This window comes from Stomoxys calcitrans, chromosome 3 (genome assembly GCF_963082655.1).
Source record: "Stomoxys calcitrans chromosome 3, idStoCalc2.1, whole genome shotgun sequence".
Classification (NCBI taxonomy): domain Eukaryota; kingdom Metazoa; phylum Arthropoda; class Insecta; order Diptera; family Muscidae; genus Stomoxys; species Stomoxys calcitrans.
This window is the reverse complement of record NC_081554.1, coordinates 183,472,207-183,482,300: the sequence shown is the minus strand read 5'-3', so window position 1 is coordinate 183,482,300 and position 10,094 is coordinate 183,472,207. Positions and strand designations below refer to the sequence as shown.

At 35.4% G+C, this 10,094-nt stretch overlaps 2 protein-coding genes across 2 annotated transcripts in view; both read right to left on the bottom strand.

Annotated features, from left to right (window-relative positions):
* LOC106090536 (limbic system-associated membrane protein) overlaps positions 1-1,921 on the bottom strand; it is an 82,407-nt gene extending 80,486 nt beyond the window's left edge. Inside the window, exon 1 of the mRNA XM_059365733.1 lies at positions 1,632-1,921. Within this exon, the coding sequence (XP_059221716.1) occupies positions 1,632-1,812 (181 nt within the window). The 5' untranslated portion in view covers positions 1,813-1,921. The remainder of the gene's footprint in view (positions 1-1,631) is intronic.
* Positions 1,922-5,316: 3,395 nt separating this feature from the next.
* Positions 5,317-6,818, bottom strand: LOC131996354 (uncharacterized). The gene is made up of 2 exons (XM_059365961.1): positions 6,357-6,818; positions 5,317-6,206 (listed from the first exon to the last, which is right to left on the bottom strand). The coding sequence occupies exons 1-2, from the start codon at positions 6,740-6,742 to the stop codon at positions 5,627-5,629; spliced, it is 966 nt and encodes a 321-aa protein (XP_059221944.1). The 5' UTR covers positions 6,743-6,818; the 3' UTR covers positions 5,317-5,626.
* Positions 6,819-10,094: the final 3,276 nt, after the last annotated feature.

The window sequence follows — 10,094 nt, the reverse complement described above, 5'->3', positions numbered from 1 at the left end:
CCCGATTTTCACTCCTAGAGACACTGCAAGCGCATTTAAAGACCAGTCTTGCCAAAATTTTGTACAACGGCTTCCTCAACGACTACCACAATATATGAGAAGTTTGATTGAAATCGGTTCAGATTTAGATATAGCACCCATATATATGCTCGTCCGATTTGCAGTAATAATGCATTAAAATGGTCATTTGTCAACCGATTTTTTCGAAATTTAGCAGGATGGACTTTTTTACTACTCTAGACATTAGTGGTGAATTTTATGGAAATCGGCTCAGATTTAGATATAGCTCTCTTCTATATATATCGCCCGATTTTCACCCCAAGAGACACTGCAAGCGCATTTATGGACTAATCTTGCCAAAATTTTGCACAACGCTATCCTCAACGACTACCACAATATGTGAGAAGTTTGATTGAAATCGGTTCAGATTTAGATATAGCTCCCATATATATGTTCGTTTGATTTTTAATAATTATGCAATAAAATGGCCATTTGTTAACCAATTCTCTCGAATTTCGGCAGGAATGATTTTCTCATGACTCTAGATATTATTCATGAATTTCATAGAAATCGGCCCAGATTTAGATGTAGCTCTCATATATATATATATCGCCAGATTTTCTCCCCAAGAGCCACTGCAAGTGCATTGTTCTACCAATCTTGCCAAAATTTTGCATAACGCTTTCTTCGACGACTACCACATTGTATGAGAAGTTTGCTCGAAATCGGTTCAGAATTAGATATAGCTCCCATACATATGCTCGTCAGATTTTGGGTAATTTGCCATAATGTTTTCATTTGTCAACCGTAGTTATTATATTGGGTTGCCCAAAAAGTAATTGCGGATTTTTTAAAAGAAAGAAAAAGCATTTTTAATAAAACTTAGAATGAGCTTTAATCAAATATACTGTTTTACACTTTTTTTCTAAAGCAAGCTAAAAGTAACAGCTGATAACTGACAGAAGAAAGAATGCAATTAAAGAGACACAAGCTGTGAAAAAATTTGTCAACGCCGACTATATGAAAAATTCGCAATTACTTTTTGGGCAACCCAATAGTTGGAACATATTTTCTCGCCGAGGTCCATCAATATTGGTTTAGAATTGGATATAGCTCCCACATTGTAGTTATAGGGTAGGTGTAGGGTATTATACAGCCGACACCGCCCGACTTTTGCCCTTCCTTACCTGCCCTTCCAACATATCCGCTCAACTCAACAGCTAGCAAAACAACTTCCACACGATGCGCAAGACTATGTGTATACCCTGGATGCAATTGTTGGAGTGTGAACAAGAAATCCATTGCTGATGTTGTCTTCAGAGAATATATGTCATGAAAATTTTGCCTTACAGTCATTTCGGATTTCATATTTCATGAAATATTTCACAACTCTTAGGGCTAAAATTAACCTCCCATTTCTGTGTTACTCCATTCACACCCTTTAGTAACCATTTAAGCTGTCAATTGCCTTGTCATAGGTAATCACAAAACAATTGCACAACAATTATTAATTTTTTCCTGTAATTTCTCAAATTTCCCTTTTTTTGCAATAACTCGCCTACAGAGCTCTTTGGTGTTTTTTTTTTGTGTGATTTTTTCAACACTCCAAGTGGGTGGTGATTTATACTTACTCAGTACATCCGCCGCGGTTTCGATTGCATGAAAATTACTTCTGTGGCACATTAATATCAATATGAATAACAATATTGTTGTTGTTGGCGGTTGATTTTGCAGCAGTATACTGCTGAGCTTTATTCTGGACATGGTTGTTAGTGTAGTTGTCGCATAATAACTGTTACTTGCTGTTTGCATTTTTTTCCGATTTACTTTTTCGCTTTCACTCGCTCGCACTCGCACTCACTCTCACACTCATACACTTTCTCTGGCTCTCTTTAAACCACACTCAATGGTGATCTCTACGACTATGGTATTACACAGCAATACTCACAATTCGCATGAAATTTATGTTATGGCTAGGCTATGGTTATACTGTTGTTGGGGCGACAGCCAGTTGCGTTGCACAATTTTAATAGTGATTTATTTTAATTTTTTAACACTTTGGTTTGGTTTTTGTTTTCTGCTTTGGTTAAACATCACACTAGGGCTTATCCAAAGTTATAGATTTCCTGCTGCTCTTTGGTGGTACAATTTTTACATTTTATCCTTTTGATTGTCATATTTGTTGGCCGTAGTATTGTTGCGCTTCTCATATTTTGTTGTCTATATTAGTGGCCTTGTGCTGTGACACACACACACTTCTGCTTCGGTTAGGCTTGTGGGTGTTTGTGTTAAATTTTTTTTTTTCAAATTTTTTGGCCTCGTCATTCCTTTAGTTTTAATGGACTTTTGTGCATTGTTCATTTTGTCACATTGTTTGGTTAGTTAAAACATTTGTTTTAATTTACACGTTTTTTTCACTGAAAATACAATAGAGGAAAAAAATTTATATAAATTTATAAAGGAAATATAGCAATTAACAGAATTGAAATTACAAAAACAAATAAAAACAAGTATAAAGGCATTAAGTTTGGCCAGGCCGAACTTTGGATACCCACCACCTCGGGTACAATTAAAAAACCCCTTTCAGCACAATCCGGTGAAAATTGGTTGACTTATGCACCCAAATTCGATACGGATATTGAGTGGGCTAATAAATATAAGTCAACATTGAATTTCGTATTTCAAATTTCAACAAAATCTGATAAAAAATAAAGATTTTATGACCTTTAACCGGCATATCGGTCTATGTGACAGCTATATCTAAATACAGTCCGCTCCTTACCATATCTGGGTCGGATAGCCGGGTTGACTAGAACTACTTACTATTTCAAATTTTGGCGAAATCGGATAAAAAACAAGTAAAAAGGCGTTAAGTTCGGCCGGGCCGAACTTTAGATACCCACCACCTCGGGTAGATATATAAACCACCTTTTATCAAAATCCGGTGAAAATTGCATACCTTATGTCCCATAACAGTTATATCGAAATATATTCAGATTTGGACCAACAACAACTAATAAGTACAAGTCATTGTTAAATTGTGTATAACCAAATATTGGTCTTTTTAGTAGCTATATCTAACAATAAACCGATCTGAACCATAAACGATAGGGATGTCGAAAAGCCTAACATAAGTCACTGTGTTAAATTTCAGTGAAATCGGATTATAAATGCGTCTTTTTTGGGGCCAAGACTTTAAATCGAGATATCGGTCTATATGGCAGCTATATATCCAAATCTTGACCCATCTGAGCCAAATTAGACAGAAATGTCGAGGGGCCTAACTGAACTCACTGTCCCAAATTTCGGCGACATTGGACAATAAATGCGCCTTTTATGGGCCCAAAATTTTAAATCGAGAGATCGGACTATATGGCAGCTATATACAAATCTGAACCGATACGAGCCAAATTAAAGAATGATGTTGAAGGCCCTATCAAAACTTACTGTCCCAAATTTCAGCAAAATCGGATAATAAATGTGGCTTTTATGGGCCTTAGACCCTAAATCGGAGGATCGGTCTATATGGGAGCTATATCCAAATCTGGACAGATCTGAGACAAATAGACGAAGGATTTTGAAGGGTCTAACACAACTCACTGTCCCAAATTTCAGCAAAATCGGATAATAGATGTGGCTTTTATGGGCCAAAGACCCTAAATCGGAGGATCGGTCTGAATGGGAGCTATATCCAAATCAAGACCGATCTGAGCCAAATTGACGAAGAATTTCGAAGGGTCTAACACAACTCATTGTCTCAAATTTCAGCTAAATCGGATAATAAATGTGGCTTTTATGGGCCTAAGACCCTAAATCGGAGGATCGGTCAGTATGGGAGCTATATCCAAATATGGATCGATCTGGGCCAAATTGACGAAGAATGTCGAAGGGCCTAACACAATTCACTGTCCCAAATTTCAGCAAAATCGGATAATAAATGTGGCTTTTATGGGCCTAAGACCCTAAATCTGAGAATCGGTCTATAAGGCAGCTATATCTAAATCTGGACTGATCTGAGCCAAATTGACGAGGGATGTCGAAGGGCCTAAGACAACTCACTATTCCGATTTTCAGCAAATTCGGAAAATAAATGTGGCTTTTATGGGCCTAAGACCCTAAATCGGAGGATCGGTCTGTATGGGAGCTATATCCAAATATGGATCGATCTGGGCCAAATTGACGAATAATGTCGAAGGGCCTAACACAATTCACTGTCCCAAATTTCAGCAAAATCGGATAATAAATGTGGCTTTTATGGGCCTAAGACCCTAAATCTGAGAATCGGTCTATAAGGCAGCTATATCTAAATCTGGACTGATCTGAGCCAAATTGACGAACAATGTCGAAGAACCTAACACAACTCACTGTCCCAAATTTCGGCAAAATCGGATAATAAATGTGGCTTTTATAGGCCCAAGACTCTTAGTCGGAGGATCGGTCTAAATGAGGTCTGTATCAAGATATAGTCCGATATAGCCCATCTTCGAACTTCGAACCTGCTTATGGACAAAAAAATAATCTGTGCAAAGTTTCAGCTCAATATCTCTATTTTTGAAGACTGTAGCGTGATTTGAACAGACAGACGGACATGTCTAGATCGTCTTAGATTTTTATGCTGATCAAGAATTTATACACTTTATGGCCTCGGAAATGTGTATTTCGATGTGTTGCTAACGGAATGACAATATGAATATACCCCCATCCTTCGGTGTCTCTGTAAAAATTAAAAATATTTTAAGTGGAAAATCCCCGAAACCGGAAAAGACATTGTAGACCTCAAGAGGACTTCATTTAGAGACTTTTGAGCACTTTTTAGCAAAAATTTTGGAAATCGGACCACAAAATAGGATTTGGCAACACGAAAGATTTTTCAAAAATGCTGAAATTTTGTCTGTATCTGCTGAGAGCTGGCCGGATGAATTAAAGCCTTGAAATTTTGATAATCTTATGGTATTCCTTGAGCCGTGTGTATAACACATTCCAATAATCAGTGGCTCTTTTATGACGCGCTGTGTTATAAAGTCTGCGGGCCTCTATCCCAATGTTTGTTGCGAATCTCTCCATTCGTCTAGGAGTTTTCTTGGGTTTTGATTCGCTTTTTTGGAGAGAACGACTATACAGTACAGATTGTGGTTTCGTAATAAATTTTATATAAATTTGCAGCTACAAAATTGATATTTGTCAATTTTGCTTCAAAAGAATAGAGATTGCAAAAATGTTCATTACATTCATAATTTAGTCATTTTATTGACGAATAATTATTAGTCAAGTATTTGATATGGAACATTGGTGACCAATGTGGCGTATGATAGATAGATAGATAGATAGATTTTATTTTGTTTTCTTTAAACATTACAATTCAAATTTCTATATACTGTTTGATTAAGATAACAAAATGTAAATGTAATTAGTTAATGACAATAACTTTAAATAGTTGTCTGTCAATACCATATTTGTTTTAATTTGTGCTGTTAAATAGCTAAATTTAGTATGTTTGCGTAACATTACGTTTAGATATATACATTTTATAAGCCATAAAGTTAACGTAAAATTTTATAAAGTGTAAAGTTAAGGAAAAAATTTACATATTCTTTTTTTTTTTTTTTTTTTTTTTTTTTTTTTTTTTTCAAAATTGTTCTCGATTTATGTAGTTCCGATATCTCAAAGCATTGCTAACATAATTATATAATCCATCCCACCCACAATAAAAAGTTCCATTTAAAATTTGTATTAGCTGTACATCATCTAGATAGGCAGTTCCAAAATGCCGTACCCTAAATTCTTGTAATACTGGACATCTGGCTATGAAATGTTGCAAGTTTTCGACTTCTCTCAAGTTACACAATGTACATTGGTGTCTCGCTGCGTTTCTAAAAACGTTTCCATTCAGTGGAAGTACATCTGCCCTTGTTTTCATTATAATAGCAATTTTGTCCAGTTTCCAAACATCTTGCATGTATTCAATCCCGATTTCTGGATTCAAAAAACGATAAAATCTGCTTTCACTTGCTCTTGCTCTATCTATTTTCTCTGTATAGCTTTTCCTTTTGAGATTATTTACAAGTATAGTTGTGGTTGTAGACCAATCTTGCGCTGTTCTGAATAGATTTTCAATTGGAACGTTAGTGCTTTCGGACCAAGATTTCAGTGCCAAGGCCCAGAAAATTTGTTTGTTCCATATTTTTATAGAAAGCTTATGCGGGAGTCTGTTATTATCGTAAAGGAATAAAGTTTTATATATATAATCCATATGTAGTTTCAATGTGTAAAAGTGGTTGTCAGGTACATCGGTCTCTAAAGATAATATATAATTTGGTATATGTTTTGGTTGCTTTAAAACCTTTTTCAAAAAGTACCTTTGTAGTTCATCTACTTCTTCAAACCAGTTGTACCCCCACACCTGGGCTGCATATGACTGTGTGGTTTTGCACACACTCTGGAAAATTTTCCATTTCGATATAAGGGATACATTTGAGTTATTGATCAGATTTTCCCAAGCTGCGTTTATACAAATCTTCGCTCGTTTGTTTCTTTGTTCTGCATGCTTAGTAAAACTCATTTTTGGAGTTAGAAGGACTCCAAGGTAGCAGTATTCGTTCACCACTTCAATTTCTTCATTGAGGTATTTCCATCTCTCCCTTGAAGATAACCGTCCTCCATTTCGAAACACCATTATCTTGGATTTTTGCAAATTTACCACCATATTCCATCTACTACAATAGTTTTCTAAATTCCATATCATTTTTCGAAATACTTCAATATCATCAGCTAGTATGACGATGTCATCAGCGTACAGTAGTACCCGAATATTTATTTCGTCTAGCACTAACCCTTCTTCCAACCAGTCGTGTATATCATTTAAATACAGAGTGAACAGTAAAGGCGACAGCAAACACCCTTGTCTAACTCCTGTATAAGTATTAAAATGTTGCGATACATTATCTCCAGTCCAAACTACCGATTTAGTGTTTTGGTATATGTTTTGTATTAAATAAACCATCTTTGTTGAGATTCCGATTTCATGCAATTTATAGATTAAAAGTTGCCTGGGTACCATATCAAATGCGGCTGAAAAATCGACGAAAAATGCGTACACTTTCTTTCTTTCAGATAACTTGCAGTGGACGATTGATGCCAGGTTGTAAACATTGTCTACGGTTGAGTATCCTGGTCTAAAGCCTGCTTGAAATTCTTTTAATATATTATAATCACTAATCCATTTCTTTAGTCTATTATTTACAATTCCCATAAAAATCTTGGCCATTGTATTCATAAAAGAGATGCCTCTATAATTACTTGGGGTGTTTATATCGCCCTTTTTGTATATAGGAAATATTACCGACTCTTGCATGATGTTATCTAGCTGTCCTGATTCATAAATTCGATTATATTGACGTGCTAGCTCTGTAAGAAATTGATGTGATGAATATTTCAAAAACTCATACGGCACCCTGTCCATTCCTGGCGCCTTATTTTCTTTCGTTTCGTTTAAAACATCTTGAATTTCACGTACATCTATTTCTCTATCCAGTTCAATATTTGTTCTTTTCAGTACGGCATATTCAATGTTATTTGCAAACTGTGGTTTATTTAATAGCATATTGAAATATATCTTAAAATCCTCAGCAGAAATACTGCTACCGATTTTATGTTTTTGTCCTCTTATCTGTTTTGCAAGTATCCACCATTGTTTTACATCTGTGGTGTTGCAGATTTTGGCTTCTAACTCTCTGGCATACTCCAATTTCCTTTCTTTACATGTTTTCTTGTACGTCTTAACCGCATTCAGATAAGTTTCTTTGTCTTGTAGAGTGCTACTTCTCCTGAACTTATTGAGGCATTCAAATGATTTTTTTTCTTGCCCTCTCACATCGACTGTTGTACCAGTCTGCTTTGTATTTGTTGCATGTATTTTGTTTATTTGTTATTACGACCGACTTCTGAATTAAATTGGACAAATCTGATAGATTGTCTATACCATTCCCATTTATAGCTAAAAGAAGGTTTTGATTCAAGCTGTTCTGGTATCGCTCAGTTGTTGCCTTTTTCCAAATAAGTTTTGGCGGTAAATTTAATGGCTTTGCATTGATATCGATTTTATTTAATTTAATTTCTATTTTTAGTGGAAAATGATCAGACCAAACTTTTTCTTCAACTTCGAATTTTTTAATCATTTTCAGTCCATAATATGATATTGCTGCTAAATCGTTAACCGAACTGCCATTTTTGCTCACATACGTGTAATGCCCCTCTTCGTCTCCTTCGGTTCTGCCATTTAGAATTAACAGTCCATTATCCTCACAGAATTCCATATATTGTTTTCCTTTTGCATTTACAATTGAGTCTTTTGAGCGCCTGGTTTCCATTCCCGCTGTGAACTCAGTTTCCAGACCGCTTTCAAGATTTTGTTGGAGGTTACCAATTCGTACATTAACATCCCCTGCTAATATTATATGTCCGTCATCTATTTTTTCAAATATTTCTCTCATCGCCTCAAAATCACAGGCCCAATTCTCTCCACGTATATAAACAGGAACGAACGTAAAACATGATTCCAGTGTGCTTATTTTAATCATATTTAAATGGTTTTCTTTCACGAAACTATAATCAACTCCTTTTGTTTGAAGATCTTTTCTAACACCGCATACTATTCCACCACTTGCACGCCCATGTATACTTGATCTTTCTGCTTTCTGCCACATTAAATTGAAGTCCTTAAAATATTTCGACCAGTTTTCTGTTTGGGTTTCCATAACATGCGTCTCAATTAATGCAAACATATCAAAGCCTCCAATGTATTCGAAAAACTCAGGGTACAAACATTTATTTTTTAAACCATTAATATTATATGAAAGTATTTTAAAAGTTGTTTCTGACAAAATATTCATTTCTTCTATTACTTGGCTATATTCATTTTTATCACTTGGGAACTTCTTTAGTTTTTTAGATTTAAATCGTTTTTTAAAATATTATATTTAACATTTAAATTGAAATCTTCTCCATACAATTCCTTAAAAATATTAATTGCGCTAGTCATACCGCACACCAACTTTTTCTCAGAGTTCCACTTAAACCATTTATTTTCAATTTTTAGCTTATCATCCCTGACTTTTATTTTGTATTTTTTGCTGAAATCCATAAGTTTTCTCCGTAGTTGAAGCATAACTATTTTATCCAGCCTTCTTTCTGCGTTGAGATCTCGTTCGATGTAGATTTGTGTTCCTTTAAGAAAATTAGTTCGATGTAAAATATCCTCTACCTCATTTTCTGTCTCGAATTGAACTAATACCGCAGCTATTCCGTTTCTTTGATATAATGTTCTTGCTGATTTGGCGCGTATGTTGTTTGGGGTTCTCAGCACTTCTTGACAGAGTTGTGGCGTATGATGAATGTCACATGGGGGTGGGCTTAACTAACGAGTAATGATCATACGCACCATGGGCCATAAAATTGCAACCATAAATTTGCCTGTACATTTCATTGAGAAACAGGGCAAACTTCTCACATGTCAATGAGTGCTGTCCAATTCAAATTTAAGCTTAATGATAAGAGAACTCCTTTCCGAACGGCGTGCTGCAGTGCAACACCTCTTTGGGGAGAAGTTTTTATATGGCATAGTACCACACAAATGCTGACAGCATTAGAAGGGGATAATCACCGCTGAAAATTTTTTTGATTTTTTCGCCAGGATACGAATCCAGGTGTTCAGCGTCATATGCGGACATGCTAACATGCTGAGCTACTTTGGTCTCAGGGCCATCAAATTAATAAAATAAACTATTTTAGGTTATTGGTGCCGAGGGTGTTTGGTATATTTCATTGTAGCCACAATTTTGATCTGATTTTTACACCATTTTGTATGAGGAATTTTATTTGATATCTCAATAAGAGTGCAAAAATTTGTCAAAAACAGATTACATGACATGTTCGATATCTCGTTAGGCTCATTATGCAAAATTATTGCATACTCGCTGAATGTTACCAACGCTATGATGAGTTTAATATATTTCTCCATTTTTTTTGGTGATGGGGTATGAAAAAGTCATCTGACACTGACAATTTGCTACGATGGCATTCAACATTTTTACAGGAAT

Excerpts from the sequence above, each read along its gene's own strand:
- LOC131996354 (XM_059365961.1), bottom strand. The coding sequence starts at position 6,742 with ATGATATGGAATTTAGAAAACTATTGTAGTAGATGGAATATGGTGGTA. Across the intron at positions 6,207-6,356 it reads GAAGTAGATGAACTACAAAG|ACTCCCGCATAAGCTTTCTA; the intron begins GTACTTTTTGAA and ends CGATAATAACAG.